Genomic DNA, 16,142 nt, shown 5'->3' with positions numbered 1-16,142 from the left:
ATATCGTCCTTGAGGACTTTGTAAGTTTGTTGTTATAGAATTATATGACTCAGGGTTTTTAGTCGTAATAGTATAAACCACTATGTCTTCTGCCATTTACTTAGCAAGTAAATTTTAATGAAATGTTGTGGTCGTCAAATATTTTTATGACGTCTGGGAAACTATATTTTAAGTTCAACGTTTCACCTCCTTTCATAACGTATATCTTGTCAATGACATTATATGAAACACCACAGCAAGCAATGTCGGGTTCGATTTCTTTGATGTTTATATCGTCTGCCTCTGTCAAAAGTTTCAATAGTTCTTTCAAAATTTCATGAGGTGCGATGACATATGAGTTCACTTTTACAGGGTTGTGTTCGACCAAGTTTAACATTAGACCTAAAGCTTGACAAATCTTCTCCTGAGTTTTAAGTTTGTCTTTAAGTTGTTGGTAGTCGTTTCGAATATCTGCAACAGAACTTAAGTCTCTGCTAACTTCAGGGTATGTTGGTTGTTCTTTTACAGGAACTATTGTTATACCATCTTCGTCTTCGTATGGTTTCCCCACTTCAACATCTCTTTCTTTGACATTGACAACAACACTTTGACTGTTTGTTTGAGTTGGTGAATTTAACTTCACATCTGCCACCGCCATTAAACCTTTTGAAACACTTACGCTTCTATTTTTCGGAAATGACATTTTACTTAGAATAAAAAGATGGACGTATTTGAGTATCTCTTTGAATTGAAGCAAAACAAAGTTTACACACACAAACAGTACAAATACATTGACAGAATAGTTCTTTATACAAACAATGGAAAATGTTATAGAATAGCAGTCTTTGCTGAACCTAAATATTTCCATAAAGCAAAGAAAGTTGGTATAACTGAAATGGTGAAAGTTCTTGACGTTGACAAAAATATAACAACAAAACTGACCGATATTTCTAAAGGTAAGTTTATAATACAATACTATGTCAAAACTGGCGTACTGTCAATATTTGACGGAGAGAAGTCAGTTCAAGAACAACTTACTGACCTGCTGCCAAAATCTGCTCGATGGAAGCTGTCGTTATGCCAATCTGAGGAGCCCCAGCAGGTTTCATCGAACGAATCTTCAAAAGAGCATCTTCCGTGAAAAGTGCTATTGGTTTTGTAAACTTCTTTGCTTTCAATTCATCTGGACCATCTCTGTCACCAGTATATTGTATTTGTACAGTACCAACAGTTGAAATACCACCCATAAAGTCTTCTGAGTCAGCAAATGGAATGCCAAGCCAAAAGTTTGAACGGTCTCCATTTGTATATTGAGTTTTTTGACCTCCTGTATGAGTCCATACTTTCACATATGGCATAATAGAACTTTGCATTTCAGGGTTAATGGTTGTTGTGAAGTTGTTGTTAAAGTTCATAGCATCTAATGTCAAGTTGTATGACCTCATATCCTCAACTGTAGAATATTCTTCTCTTGGATAATATTTGCCATCTATGTTTATATGATATTTAATACCAGGGTTGTAGAAGCAAGAATAGTCATTTATAGTTCGTCTGAACAGTACAAACATAGTATCTGCATGTTTCATTGCAGTTGTTAAGGCAATATCTGTTCTTGCACCTGGGTCAGCACTTTGGTTTCCAACTTCACCTGCAAAGTCTTTGACAGATATTTGGTGTATAGGGAACATAAGTGGAACTGCAATATATTTGGCAGCTAAAGCATTTGAAATATCTGGGTCCAACATATAGACTGCAAGTCTGCTTTCTATTCTCTTGCATTCAAATTTTTCGCATGTGAACTTAACTGGGTCCCAAGCAGTTCCAGCAGCATTGAAATAATAGTTTACTTCAGTGTTGAGGTTTGAGAAACCAAAGTCTAAGTCAACTTTGTCTTTGCAAAATTCGGCGAATGACGTTTGATTTGCTCCCTTTACGTCTGTAAGAGTGAATGGGTCTTGTGTTGGTGCAATGACTAAGTTATTTTTGCTTGGAGTAAGTTCGATAGAAATTTTTCCTGCCCAGTTTGGCAAGTATCTTAAAAACCTGAAGATGAGGAAAGATGACAAAGGAACTCTAAGTTTCAGTTTTACTTTGGTTACTGCTGCTGCAGTTTGTCCAGAAAGGTTAACATAAACTCCTGGAACGTTAGGGTCAAGTCTTCTTATTTTCTCAATAGTTGCATACTGGTCTGTTTGTTCTCTAGCTTGTGGTTGTACTGAGTTTCTCAAAGCGAACCATTCATAGTTTGCCCATGTTACTGTTTGAACTAAGTCAGAGTTAGAATATATCTTATATCCCATGAAAACTTCTGGAGCATATTGGTATCCGACATAGAAAATTCCATTGCAACCTTTCTTGTCAGACAACTTGGCAGAAGGTTTTATTTCAATGTCTTGTTCCACGTATAAGAAAGAGTTGTCAATAGAAATTATATGAAACCTGTCGCAAGCAATATCTACTGTTGTTGAAGAACCTTCTCCAAACTCACCTACGTTTCCATAAGAAACAGCAGTTGTATATTCGTAAGTTCCAGGAACTATTTCTGACCTTCTAATGGCATTGTCGCATTCGTTATACCATTCGGAAACATTTCCATTCATAGCATCCAAAACTGTTGGCGTTATATTCTGAGCGGCGTACATTTCATATGAGTAAAAATATAGAATAGTTGGATTTATATGTCATAATAGAACCCACTCCGACCAAGCTTTACTTTCTTCCTGACTGAGTTTTTAACTCTTCTTTTTCCTTCATTGCCCTCTGCTTGAAGTTGTTGCATCTTTGCATTATGTTCATCTAGTATGTTGCAAATTTCCATGTCCTTTTTGCCTTTTGGCTCTGGTCGCCCATCTCAGGTAACCTATATCCTAGAAAGAGTTTGTCATAGTCTGTATTTGAGTCGTCGCTTATTGTTTGCATGACTCTGTCCTGAGTTTCCGGTTCAAGCTCTTCAAACAGTGCCTGTCCATATGGAATATGCTCGTTTCCAAATATATGTTTTTGTAGCCATTCTGGTTTTCTTTCCATGTTACCAATTATATCTTTTGTGAATGGGAAAGCTTTTACCCAATCTTTCAGTCTTGCGTCGTTTATTTCTGTAGTTGGTTTTATTTTGTCAAGGAACATGTTTTTCAATACTAACATTTCATTTGGTACTGTCCATTTGAGTTTTCTTAAATATTCATCCTTTCTCGGTTCATTGTCTGCAAAGTAAGTTTTTATGACATTTTGTAAACTTTCGTTTGCAAGGTCATGTACAATAGGTTCTCTTCCTTCTCCTCCCTAACTTTCTTTCTAAACTCTTCACCAAATATACCATCTCTATGGTTCTGTGTAGTTCTTTGAGATAAATGTTCTAGAACGTCAGGTGTTATATTTCCATCAGCCATGTTCATTTCATACTGGTCCAAAATATCTGCATCTTTCATATCTTTCAATGGCATTAAAGCCGCGCTTAAAATACCAGCTATGTCTCGTTCACCATTGACTTCCATTGCGTCTACAACTTCTTGGAATTGAGGTTGTAAGTTTATGAACCACCTATCCGGATTAGCTTTATGACCCCATCTCATTGTAGTTCCATAGTCTGCAGAAACAAAAGTAGGTTTGTTTCCATATTGGTTAGGTTCTGAATGAACTTTAAACAATGTTTCATTTCTATATGTTTTGTTGAAATTTAACCTTTTATTTTCACCGAGTTCATCCGAAGATTGAACGTTAAATGCTCGTAAGTAAAAAGGGTTGTTGTATTTGTGTACATTTTCTTTCAGTGCTTCCATTCTATGCTGAATATTTTCATCTGGTGCTGGAGTCTTTTGTATGTCGGCAAACATTTTTCGATATTCTTCTACTATGTCAGCCGAATTTTTTTTAGACTCTTGGAAATATTCCATATTCTCCGCATACTCTTGTTGAGGGTCAAGATTTTTCGGCTGTTCCAAATCTTCATCTAGTTCTGTGAAGTTAGTTTCCAAAGGAGGACTTGTTCGTTTCCTTCAGGCTCTTCTAGCTGTTGTTGCTGAACTATTTCTTCCATGTCTGGTTGTATCTGAACTTCTTCCTGTGGAGTTTCTTGTACCTCATCTGCTGGCATTTCATATATTCCGAGACCGTTTTCAACAATTTCCCTATCTACGTCATCCGCATTCATAAGCTTTTGTTCTTTCGTTCCGTCTCTATTTTTTACGCGTTTCATGACGAAAGTTGAATTGTCATTTAGCTCTGACATCAAATATCTCGGAGTAAATTCATCATGTCATTTGGATGATATGCTATTAAATCATATCCCTTAGCGAGCTTGTATTTTCCAGGTTTGAGATTATATCCGTTTTGGTGCTGAGCCATAAAGCTAAATAGGTTCGGGTCAGTATTTCCATCCTTGAACTTTCCAATAGCTTCTTTATATCTGTCACTAAAGTCAACAGTATCTGGGAAACCACACTCTTCTTTAAGCATTTTTAAGAATTCTTGGTTTCCTTGTTCTCTACTTCTTTTATGTCCTTGCTCTGTTTGTGGTTGCTGTGCTGGTTGTGGAGGTGGTTGTTGTGCAGGGTTTTGAACTGTTGGTTGTTGTGCTGGTTGTGGAGGTGGTTGTTGTGTTGGTTTTGGTGCATGCCTGTGTCTATGTCCATGTGACGATGTAAATGTTCTAGGTAGTCCTGGTGCAGGTGCTTCTCTTGGAGGGTTTGGTGGTATATAAGTTCCACCAGCTGGCACATATGTTCCATCTGCAGCGTAATGTCCTACCTGACTTTTCGTTTTTAAGAAAGCATTTACTAGGTCTGTTTTGGTCTGTTGTAACTCTTTTTCTTGACTTTTCACAACAGTTGCTCTAACGGCGTCATAGGCACTTTGAACTGCCTGTCTCGTTGCTGCATCTGTTATTTTCGTCATATTTTGTGCTACTTCTCTTAACTCGTTGTCGAAACCTTCAGACTTCAGTTTCTTTCCAGATGAGAAGTCGTTCACTTGTTTCACCTTACTATGAAGAGCTTCGAAGGCGTTCTTAAAGTCAGCATTCGTTAAAGCTTCATTTGAACTGTCTTCATCCGCTTGTATTTTTGTCCTTATTGACCCTATAAGCTGGGCTGCTTTAGCGTTGGCTTGGGCATCTAACCAGTCATTGTTAGCTTTTATATATTCTGCGCTTTTCATTGCCTTTTGCATGGCTGCGTCGTTATTTTTACTTTCTTGTGCTAAGTTTTCATACTGTACGGTTTGGTTTTGCAACTGTAAAAGTTTTTCTGCCTTTACATTTGCTTCAACTTCTTTTTTATACTCATCGCTATCCATATATGTCTTCAGGGCTTTTTGTTTTATCTCTTCATCTTTCAGTATTTTATATTGAGTAGTATGGTTTTTCAAATTTATAACATCTTGTTCCATTTTTGCTACTTCTGCTGCTTTTTCTGACACTTTTTTCGCATATTCCTCTGTACTTAGTTCTTTCAGTTGTTCTTCTTTCTTCTTTTTCTCTACGTTTAACTCATTGAGTTTCTTTGTGTGTCTGTCATATTCTAGTTTCTTTTCGTTTTCACTTATTTGCTTCTGTATGTCTATGTTTGACTTTTTGACATCTGTTATTTGATTTTTGAGTGAACTCAAATTCATTTGACTTTGAGGTTATAGGCTGTTCCATCTGCAGCTCCACCATAGCCTGCCATTTTCGTTAAAAGTGCCGCTCTTAAACCTCCACTCTGTGCACCAAGAACTCGGTTTAAAAGCATAGGGTTGCTTGACATTTGTTGCAACATAGTGGGGTCATTCATCATTTGTTGTTGCAACTGTTGTTGTGGTGTCAGTTTTACTATTGGATGTTTCAATGCTCTTCCTCTTACGTATATTCTTACGTAGCTTACGTGGCATTTTAAGTGAAGTTAAAAAGCGGTTTTTGACAGATGTTTATATGACACTTTCTACCTCTTGAATTTTCATGAACTTTCTTGTCAATTTTTTGTTGAGACTTCTTCGTAAAGACTTTGTAAAGACTTTCTCATGAACTTTCTTGTCAATTTCTTGTCAATGTTTTGTAAAGTTCTTCATCGTAAAGACTTTGTAAATGACCCAAAATATATTTAGGGTAGATGGTTAGACCTAACCTGTTTTCTAACCTCTTTTCTACCCTCGTGAATTTTCATGAACTTTCTTGTCTATGTTTTGTAAAGTTCTTCATCGTAAAGACTTTCTCATGAACTTTCTTGTCTATGTTTTGTAAAGTTCTTCATCGTAAAGACTTTGTAAAGACTTCTTCGTCTAATTTCTCATGAACTTTCTTGTCTATGTTTTGTAAAGTTCTTCATCGTAAAGACTTTGTTGAGAAAGTTCATGAAAATTCAAGAGGGTAGAAATGAGGTTAGAAAAGAGGTTATATCTAACCTTCTACCCTAAACATTATTTTTGTCTGATTTACACTCATTGACGATGAAGTTTTGTAATGTTCTTCATCGTAAAGACTTTGTCAAGAACTTTCTTGTCTATGTTTTGTAAAGACTTCTTCGTAAAGACTTTCTCATGAACTTTGTCAAGAACTTTCTTGTCTATGTTTTGTAAAGACTTTCTCATGAACTTTCTTGTCTATGTTTTGTAAAGACTTTGTAAAGACTTTGTCAAGAACTTTCTTGTCTATGTTTTGTAAAGACTTCTTCGTAAAGACTTTGTAAAGACTTTCTCATGAACTTTCTTGTCTATGTTTTGTAAAGACTTTGTAAAGACTTTGTTGAGAGTTCATCGTAAAGACTTTGTAAAGTTCTTCTTCGTAAAGACTTTGTAAAGACTTCTTCGTAAAGACTTTGTAAAGACTTTCTCATGAACTTTCTTGTCTATGTTTTGTAAAGTTCTTCTTCGTAAAGACTTTGTTGAGAGTTCATCGTAAAGACTTTGTAAAGTTCTTCTTCGTAAAGACTTTGTTGAGAGTTCCTCATGAACTTTCTTGTCTATGTTTTGTAAAGTTCTTCTTCGTAAAGACTTTCATTTTATACTAAACATCTTCAGGGCTAGAGGGCACGAAGTGCCTGGAAGCCCCACTACCTTTTTTTTTTTTTTTTTTTTTTTTTTTTTTTTTTTTTTTTTTCATCCACATTCAAATTTGAATCTTATCACAAAAGAAGGACCACTTTTATGACTACTGCCAAATCTATAAGCAGAGAATGGCTATTTGAAGCTAAAAGAAGAATAGAAGAAGGTGAATCTTACAAAAGTGTGGGAAAGGAAGTTGAATTGGAAAATGGTAAAATTAAATTGAATGTTGCCGAAAATACAATAAGAAGAGCATTTCAACTTCAAGAAATCGAATTACCAAAAGTTAGTCGCGGCAGAAAACCAAATCCACCAACATTTGAGCAAAAACAATTAATTAATTCTTGTGTTTCACAATATAAAGGAGGAATTTCAAAAACTTATTTATTGATTAAAAGGTTTCAAAATATTGCTCAAAATCCCGATTGTGAGAAGGAAAAAGAAGAAATTGCAAAAGAATTTGAAAATATAGAAGATTTGACAAAAGATCAAAATTTTGACAATTTACAAAAAATAAAGCATCATCAAGTGGAAAAATTTATGATGGAATCAGGTTTATCTTCAAAAAGAGATTACAAACCAGCAGATCCGCCTACCAAATATCGTGCCATATCAAAGAATTTGATATGGCACTGCGATATTCATTACCTTCACGGTAATGTTTCTTTTCCATTTTTTGCCATATTGGATGATATGACACGTAAAGTTCTCAAAACTAAATTATTGAAAAACAAGTCTTCCAACTCAACAGCGAAGGTTTTAAGAAAACTTTTAGAGGAGTTTATTCCTTACTGCATCTGGACCGATAACGGCGGTGAAAACCGCGGTGAATTCGGCCAGGTTATGCAGGAAAACGGAATAGTTTGGAAGCACACCTTGCCGTATATGCCAAGACAGAACGGCAAGGTGGAGCGCCTGTGGCCAAGCTTAGAAAAGTTTTTGCCAGACGAGTTGGATGATATTCAACAAATCAAGGACTCAGTTCAGCAGTTCATTGAAAAATACAACAATACACCACATTTATCTCTCGATATTAATCCAAAAACGAATAGTAATTACACTCCTAACGAATTATTCGAAGTTTCAAAATTTTGGTACGAGCCAGAAATGCAAAAATGGGAGTTATATATCAAAGACGAATGGGTCTTAGCAAAATTTGAATAATTACATCATTTGAAATGACTACTAAACAATTTTATTTATGATCAAATTTTATATATTTTTTTGGATCAAATCCATTTTAATAGAATTTATATACTATTCATCTATTAGTAAACACTACCGTATATTATTTTTTAAGCTATCTTATTTTTTGAACTTTTAGTCAAAACTTTGGTCGCAAGAAGAATTGCATGATAAATAAAAACATTTAATCAAAGTCAATTTTATTTTTCATATTCAAATGGACTGAGTGTTAACATTTAACATTTTTTGCTAATTGTCGTCAAAAATTATGCGTAAAGCAAAAATTGATATTTCATATGGTTTTATGATAGATAAGCATTATATTCCCACTCATTATATTCGTAAATTTTGAGGTTTATCCTTCGCTTTTAAGATCATTGAATTTGATTTTTATATAAAATAGTTATATATTAGAAAATAATATGAGTTTATGTGATATTATTTTTCAGAAGATTTCATTCTATATGCCTATGAAAAGTACTCTCAAAACTAACTTTTTCCTAATTATAATTAAATCTAGAATATTGTATTATGCTTAGTATTATTTCATTTTTCTCATTCAATTTAGAATTTACAAATGTCAAAAAATTGATAGCTGTCACTTTTGATGAATTTCTGTTTATTACAGGTGTAATTTTTGCAGTTGTGATTGGATACTTTTCAACTCTCTGCTTTCAATCACTTTCTATTGTTTTTTCAAATAAAATAGGATCTTTTGAGAGGATTGTCAATTATTTTTATAGATGATTGAATGTTCAAAAATGTTTACCATCAGCTAAGTGACCAAATTTTTCAGAGCGGTTTTTCATATTGAATTACTAGACTATCAGAAATTTCGAATATGTTTTATTGTTAAGTACCTTTGTGATAGATGGCGCCGTTGCAAATTCTTGACGATACGTTATTTGAATTGAACAGCAAAATTTTCCCGAAATATAATTAATATTACTAGTATAAATCATTTTATCAAATAAAATTTAAAATTTGACGGTTTTTCTATCACTATTGGTGAATGTCGTATACTCTCCACGTCCAAGTCATCGAAGCCCGTAACCTCGCAAAAATGGATACATTCGGAAAGAGTGATCCATATGCTGTTCTTCAACTTTCAGGAACAAACAGAATTCTCAAAACAGGATACAAAGATAATACTTGCGATCCACGCTGGAATGAGCAATTTTCACTTCCAGTTAACGACCTTAACGGAACTCTTCACGTTCTTATCAAGGATAAGGATGTCTCATGCGACGATCCAATGAGTAAGCTTGAGCTTCCTCTCAGCCAAATCAGACCAGGTCAAATCGTCGACCAATGGTACAGCCTTCGCCCAATGCCACACGTTAAGAGAGGCGGTGATATCCACCTCAAGCTCCATATGGCAGCTCCAAATGAGGCTCCATTCCAGCCAAGACCACAAGGCTATCCACCAATGGGTGGTTACCCACAAGCAGGATATCCTCCACAGGGAGGTTATCCACCACAGGGTTATCCACAGGCAGGATATCCTCCACAAGGATACCCACAGCCAGGCTATCCACCTCAGCAAGGATACCCTCCACAACCAGGTTACCCACCACAACCAGGCTATCTTCCACAGCCAGGATATCCACCACAACCAGGTTATCCACCACAGCAGGGTTATCCACCAATGGGTAAGCCAGGAATGCCACAACCAGGCTATCCACCACAGGGATACCCACCACAGCAAGGCTATCCAGGAGCTTATCCAGGCCAATACCGTTAACTGTTACATACTTTCTAGTTTATCTTAATTTTTATTATGAGTTCAGTTTTATCAAAAGTAAATGTAAAAAATGTCCTTAAAATTATCTTTTATTGTGAGTAATTAGCGATTTCTTTTCTTAATTTTCCCTTTTCTTCCTCATAATTTTTCTTCAATTCTTCAAGTTCGTTTTCGTAATCTTTCTTCACCTGAAGAGCATCTTCTTTTTCATGCTGGAGTCTTAAAAGCTTCTTGTTCAAGCTTGATATTTCTTCGTACTCCTCATCATTAAAATCAATACGACTTAATTCTTCTTTCACTTTGGATATTTTCCGTTGTAGAACGCATATATCAAGTATTAGCATACAGTTTGGGTATTTGCTGTACATTGCGCAAAGAGCGACTGGTATTCCTGTGTTTTTCGGATGATTGTCTAAAACAAGGTTCTGCTCCACGGTCTTTGAGTTCTCTTCTTGTAACTCCTTCAGTTTCTGCTGTAGTTCCTTGATCTCTTCTTGTTTTGCGATCAGCTTTTTCAAAATGACTTCGGCTGCATCAGAAAGGAAAAGGCCCATTAAATGCATTCAACGCATCACATAAAATTGACACTAAAAAACCCATCATTGTGATTTTGATATGATAATAATTGGTTCATGAATATTTATTGGATTCTGTTGATAAAGCAATGAAACTTAGAATGAATAAAAAGGAAGATATCGGAAATAATAGTAGAGTCGAATTGTTTAATAAAAATTAAATGTTAGACATAATATAATTTATACTGCCTTATTTATAAATTCCAAATTTTTTAGGAAAAGCCAAAAATATTATAAATTGTAAAAAATTTTTCATAATATTTTTTCTTTTTCAAAAAAATTTTGGAAATTTTCAAGAATCAAATGGTTCAATATCAGTAAGCATACATCAATTTAATAGAATTTCGAATTTCATTTCATTCATCTTGCGACATTTCTTTGTATCCTTGCCCAATTTCAAGAAGATCTCATGAAATCACAATAAAAAGGGATTTCATTCATCTAATTAAATAAAGTGTTTAGCTTTCTTTCGTTAAGAATGGAATCAATCTTTTGAATAATTTCCTATTTTATGAACCAACTAGAAAGGGAAAGGATTACAAGGCATATACAGAAGATAATCATGAGAAAAAGAATAAAAATTAGTAAAATCAAATAGCAAGTAGTTTAAAGGTACTGCTCAAGGCGGTGGAAGATATCAGCGCAGCGGCATGAGTACATCCACTCGTTATCGTACCAGGAGAGAACCTTGACGAGTGTGCCCTGGCCTTCTGGGTTTGGAAGAACCTTTGTGGAGAGAGCATCAACGATGGAGGAGTACTGGCAGCCGATGATATCGGATGAAACGATTGGGTCTGTGACGTATGTCATGATGCCCTTGAGGGAGCCTTCCTCTGTAGCCTTCTTGAGGGCGGCGTTGACTTCCTCCTTTGTGACCTTGGCGTTAACGTTGACTGTGAGGTCGACGAGTGAGCCTGTGATTGTTGGGACACGGAGAGCGAAGCCATCGAGGGACTTTGGTGGGAGACCGTGGCAAACCTTTGGAAGAGCAATAGCAGCACCTGTGGATGTTGGGATGATGTTCATGCCAGCAGCACGAGCACGGCGGAGATCCTTGTGCATTGTATCAGCGACAACCTGATCGTTTGTGTAGGAGTGGACTGTTGTCATGAAGCCGTTGCGGATTCCGAAGGCGTTGTTGAGTGTCTTAGCGACTGGGCCAAGGCAGTTTGTTGTGCAGGAAGCGTTGGAGATGCACTTTGTCTCTGGCTTGAGATCTTCATCGTTGACACCGAGAACGAGTGTGCATTCGATCTCATCAGCAGATGGGACGGAAAGGACAACCTTCTTAGCACCAGAAACAAGGTGGCCATCATAACCATCCTTTGTGATCTTGCCTTCAGCATCCTTCTCGGCCTTTGTACGGAAGATACCTGTTGACTCGAGGACAACATCGATGCCGAACTCCTTCCATGGGAGCTGGGATGGGCCAAGGCGGCCACCGATGGACTTGACTACCCACTTGTCAGCGCCTTCACCGACTGTGAATTCCTGCTTAGCCTCATCGACTGTGACTGGCTCTGGGAATGCACGGTGAGCTGTATCGTACTTAAGGAGGTAAACGTTTGTCTTGATGTCACCAAGATCGTGGATAGCGACAACTTGGACATCCTTTGGGTAGAGCTTGCGGCAAGCGCGGAAGACGAGACGGCCGATTCTGCCGAAACCATTGATAGCAACCTTAACAACCATGTTTAGGTGAAAGTGATTTGAACATTTTCAAAACAGGTTCCCTCAAAAAATTGTGAAAGTCTGTGGTCGGGAAGTCATTGAAAATTGGCTCACATTCAAAAATGATTTCTCCTCGAAATATCTAAAAAATACAAAATAATAATCTTTGTAACATGTATACAGATATAATCCACGGATGTGAGATGAATACAATTGACCATTTATAGAGATTCGAGTGTTCACTTCACTTTTATCGATAGAGAAATCTTACTAGAATTACGACATTTTTAATTGATCTACAAAATATTACGATTTATGGACTGAGGTAATTTTGGATAAAAAATTATGCCAATTTTTACAAATTTGATTCTCATCGACTTTCACTAAATCTAATCAATGAAACGTAATTTGACAAATCGGGACAAACATTTCCAACTACTTCTAGGCCACAAACTTTCCAATTTTTTTATGTCGTAATTTTTCTTCAAAATTTAAGCAAGTTTCGTGCATAATTCAACTGTACATATCAAATAAATCTAAATTTACAACTTTTTAATATGAATTACCCATATTCTGAATTTGATCTTCATCAGTCCATAAAATTGACAAATTTTGAACCGTTGGTTCAACTGTTAGTGAAGGAATATATACATATTCATATTGTGGTTTTAATATTGCACTATGAAAGATTGAGTTGAGAAAATATTTGCCATCGGGGAAGATCATAATGAAATGAATAGTATTGTTTCCACAATGATACATAAATTCAGGCTAGTTTTATAATAATTGACTCTAAAAGAACTACTTCAGTATAATACCAATCGGGAAGAAAAATTCATAAAATAATCATAAATGATCATATCGTGAATCGGTCATAGTGTAATGGTTATCATGTAAGATTGTCGTTCTTTTGATCCGGGTTCGATTCCCGGTGACCGAGCTTTTTTGTTTTTTTAAAATTCATCAAACAACTGAATAATTTTCTTTACTCAACAATATGTATATGCATTCCATTTTTACCAGCAACATCTGCTACAATCAAATATATAGTAATAAATACATTTAGTAAAAAAGATGATTTAAATATATTTTGTGAATTAATTACGATAGATAATCGTATAATACTTATTTACTAAGCAAGTTAGCAAGCACAACCAGAGTTCATTCCTTCCATTTCAGCTGTTAATTCAACACTTCTTTGAGCAGCTGTCTTCTTTTCTTGTGGCTTTGTAGTTGCATGGCCACTCTGATCTACAAACATTTCTCCTCCACGGACAAGTTTGAAAATATCGTGACCGAGCTTCTGGAAAACATCTTGAATATTCTGAGCTGTAACTGCAGATGTTTCATAATAGAGCATGTTGCCAGACTTGGCATAGTTTTCACCTGTCTCTTGTGAAATAACACGATCATTTGCCAAATCAACTTTATTACCTACCAGAATAATGACTGACTTTGGATCAGCTAATTCACGGTATTGTGTTAACCAAAAGCTAAGTTCATCAAAGGAATTCTGTGAAGTAACATCAAAAACAAGGACACAACCAACTGCATCTCTGAAGTATGTTTTAGCAACAGCTTTGTAAGCTTCTTGGCCTGCAGTATCCCAAAGTTCGAGCTGTAATACAAATTCTTCTACTTCAACGCGATATGGGCGATAATCAACGCCAACTGTTGTTTTTGGCTTCTCGTTGAATTTCTTTTCGATGAGCTGATCAACAATAGCTGTCTTACCTGATCCAGGTGCACCAATAACAACTACCTTAAATCTATAGTCGGGTTCTCCGTGCATTAATGAAAATTTTAAAATGCGGTCATCTTCTCAAAATTCACGATCATGTTTCAAATTAACCTCATATTTGAGTAAAGTGGGAAAAGTTGATAATGACAGAGCGAAAAAATAGTTACATATCATTCATACACATGCATGAGACTTAGAGGTATCGAGATTATGCAAATAATAGTTGATATTTTATTATTACTTTTATTTGGGGTATCATCGGAAGGAAATTTACTCTTAGCTTCGAGGTTAATTAAGAATGATCGAATTCAGAAGCTCCGAATGGCAAATTATTTTGATCTTCAATATCCTTGAGTTTTTTGCAGGAACAGAGGTATTTTGTTGACTACAACTTGATACAAATCTATTTTCATATTCGAAACTTTGCTAATGCTTAAAGATGTCGATCGGTATATATATAAAGTTAAAAGAGCAGCCATTCGCATTTCGATACTGTAATAAACAGAAATTCATGTGAAATGAAGATTTATTTTACAAAAATTTCGGAGAACAAAAATTTTATTTCCATTTCAAAACATCAGTTCATTTTTATAGCTCTTCAAGTAATATAAACACTCCCAAGGTGTTATAGCATTCTATTACCAGAAGTGATGATTGTTGTATAATCAATGGTGGAGTTTATATATTGAATCTGAATCTAAGATATTGAACAGGTTATAATCAAATTTGATCAACATTTTATCCGCTTTACTAACATAGTTAATATCGATATTACCTATATCCTAAAGCTTTAGACTCAAAAATGTTGAAAAATTGATAATTGTCAATAGAAATAGATTCATTTTGAAATTTAAGATGAATCTAATACTTTCCACTACATTACGAAGATTTTATGATCAAATAGTTTGATCAAAAACCTAATGATATCCTTCATACTAATACAAAATTTTGGTTTTAAGGTTTCATCTTAATTCGTTTCAAAAAGAGATATTGAAAGATTTTACTTTTGTATTGTAATAAACAGAAATTCATCAAAAGTGACCGCTCTCAATTTTTTGACATTTGTAAATTCTAAATTGAATGAGAAAAATGAAATAATACTAAGCATAATACAATATTCTAGATTTAATTATAATTAGGAAAAAGTTAGTTTTGAGAATACTTTTCATAGGCATATAGAATGAAATCTTCTGAAAAATAATATCACATAAACTCATATTATTTTCTAATATATAACTATTTTATATAAAATCAAATTCAATGATCTTAAAAGCGAAGGATAAACCTCAAAATTTACGAATATAATGAGTGGGAATATAATGCTTATCTATCATAAAACCATATGAAATATCAATTTTTGCTTTACGCCTAATTTTTGACGACAATTAGCAAAAAATGTTAAATGTTAACACTCAGTCCATTTGAATATGAAAAATAAAATTGACTTTGATTAAATGTTTTTATTTATCATGCAATTCTTCTTGCGACCAAAGATTTGAATAAAAGTTCAAAAAATAAGATAGCTTAAAAAATAATATACGGTAGTGTTTACTAATAGATGAATAGTATATAAATTCTATTAAAATGGATTTGATCCAAAAAAATATATAAAATTTGATCATAAATAAAATCGTTTTAAATTACTTCTTCATTTAAATTATAACAATTATTTTTGGTTTTATATTTTTTTGGATCAAATCCATTTTAATAGAATTTATATACTATTCATCTATTAGTAAACACTACCGTATATTATTTTTAAGCTATCTTATTTTTTGAACTTTTAGTCAAATCTTTGGTCGCAAGAAGAATTGCATGATAAATAAAAACATTTAATCAAAGTCAATTTTATTTTTCATATTCAAATGGACTGAGTGTTAACATTTAACATTTTTTGCTAATTGTCGTCAAAAATTAGGCGTAAAGCAAAAATTGATATTTCATATGGTTTTATGATAGATAAGCATTATATTCCCACTCATTATATTCGTAAATTTTGAGGTTTATCCTTCGCTTTTAAGATCATTGAATTTGATTTTTATATAAAATAGTTATATATTAGAAAATAATATGAGTTTATGTGATATTATTTTTCAGAAGATTTTGTGTTCTTCTTCAAAATTTTATTTTTTTATTAAAAAGAATCTTTACAAAATATACATTTACTTTAATTAATATTTAAAAACGTGCTCTATCAAAAGTTCCAAAAATTCAATATTTTAGCTTTTCTGAG

The 16,142-nt window shown here is 34.3% G+C and overlaps 7 protein-coding genes, 1 non-coding gene and 1 pseudogene across 9 annotated transcripts, besides 6 other annotated features; 3 read left to right on the top strand and 6 right to left on the bottom strand.

Annotated features, from left to right (window-relative positions):
* Positions 1 to 7,036: part of a mobile genetic element that runs on past the window's edge.
* Positions 176 to 637, bottom strand: TVAGG3_0358290 (protein of unknown function, DUF4106 family; the record flags this gene model as incomplete). Its single annotated transcript, XM_051231379.1, has 1 exon — positions 176 to 637. A coding segment is annotated over one exon (462 nt), but the record flags the coding sequence as incomplete, so codon positions are not given.
* On the bottom strand, positions 1,615 to 2,621 carry TVAGG3_0358280 (protein of unknown function, DUF4106 family; the record flags this gene model as incomplete). The annotated part of the gene is made up of 1 exon (XM_051231378.1): positions 1,615 to 2,621. A coding segment is annotated over one exon (1,007 nt), but the record flags the coding sequence as incomplete, so codon positions are not given.
* On the bottom strand, positions 4,235 to 5,844 carry TVAGG3_0358270 (annotated as a pseudogene). Its single transcript has one exon. A coding segment is annotated over exon 1 (1,610 nt).
* A 59-nt stretch (positions 7,037 to 7,095) lies between the features above and the next one.
* Positions 7,096 to 7,727, top strand: TVAGG3_0358250 (uncharacterized protein; the record flags this gene model as incomplete). The annotated part of the gene is made up of 1 exon (XM_051231377.1): positions 7,096 to 7,727. A coding segment is annotated over one exon (632 nt), but the record flags the coding sequence as incomplete, so codon positions are not given.
* Positions 7,096 to 8,154: a mobile genetic element.
* Positions 7,663 to 8,034: a mobile genetic element.
* A 612-nt stretch (positions 8,155 to 8,766) lies between the features above and the next one.
* Positions 8,767 to 8,803: a mobile genetic element.
* A 362-nt stretch (positions 8,804 to 9,165) lies between these two features.
* Positions 9,166 to 9,988, top strand: TVAGG3_0358210 (C2 domain-containing protein family; the record flags this gene model as incomplete). Its single annotated transcript, XM_051231376.1, has 1 exon — positions 9,191 to 9,922. The coding sequence occupies one exon, from the start codon at positions 9,191 to 9,193 to the stop codon at positions 9,920 to 9,922; it is 732 nt and encodes a 243-aa protein (XP_051101106.1).
* Positions 9,989 to 10,011: 23 nt separating this feature from the next.
* TVAGG3_0358200 (uncharacterized protein) lies at positions 10,012 to 10,476 on the bottom strand (the record flags this gene model as incomplete). The annotated part of the gene is made up of 1 exon (XM_001315498.1): positions 10,012 to 10,476. The coding sequence occupies one exon, from the start codon at positions 10,474 to 10,476 to the stop codon at positions 10,012 to 10,014; it is 465 nt and encodes a 154-aa protein (XP_001315533.1).
* A 602-nt stretch (positions 10,477 to 11,078) lies between these two features.
* Positions 11,079 to 12,219, bottom strand: TVAGG3_0358190 (glyceraldehyde-3-phosphate dehydrogenase (NAD(P)+) (phosphorylating) protein; the record flags this gene model as incomplete). Its single annotated transcript, XM_001315497.2, has 1 exon — positions 11,104 to 12,189. The coding sequence occupies one exon, from the start codon at positions 12,187 to 12,189 to the stop codon at positions 11,104 to 11,106; it is 1,086 nt and encodes a 361-aa protein (XP_001315532.2).
* An 817-nt stretch (positions 12,220 to 13,036) lies between these two features.
* TVAGG3_0358180 lies at positions 13,037 to 13,108 on the top strand. The gene has a single exon. It is a non-coding gene; the product is annotated as a tRNA-Asp (tRNA).
* A 61-nt stretch (positions 13,109 to 13,169) lies between these two features.
* TVAGG3_0358170 (Golgi to endosome transport) lies at positions 13,170 to 14,886 on the bottom strand (the record flags this gene model as incomplete). Its single annotated transcript, XM_001315495.2, has 1 exon — positions 13,310 to 13,960. The coding sequence occupies one exon, from the start codon at positions 13,958 to 13,960 to the stop codon at positions 13,310 to 13,312; it is 651 nt and encodes a 216-aa protein (XP_001315530.1).
* Positions 14,887 to 14,923: 37 nt separating this feature from the next.
* Positions 14,924 to 14,960: a mobile genetic element.
* Positions 14,961 to 16,136: 1,176 nt separating this feature from the next.
* Positions 16,137 to 16,142: part of a mobile genetic element that runs on past the window's edge.

The sequence above is a fragment of the Trichomonas vaginalis genome, chromosome V (genome assembly GCF_026262505.1).
Source record: "Trichomonas vaginalis G3 chromosome V, whole genome shotgun sequence".
NCBI classification, from domain to species: domain Eukaryota; phylum Parabasalia; order Trichomonadida; family Trichomonadidae; genus Trichomonas; species Trichomonas vaginalis.
The sequence above is the reverse complement of the archived record's forward strand: the minus strand, read 5'-3'. Positions and strand labels throughout refer to the sequence as shown.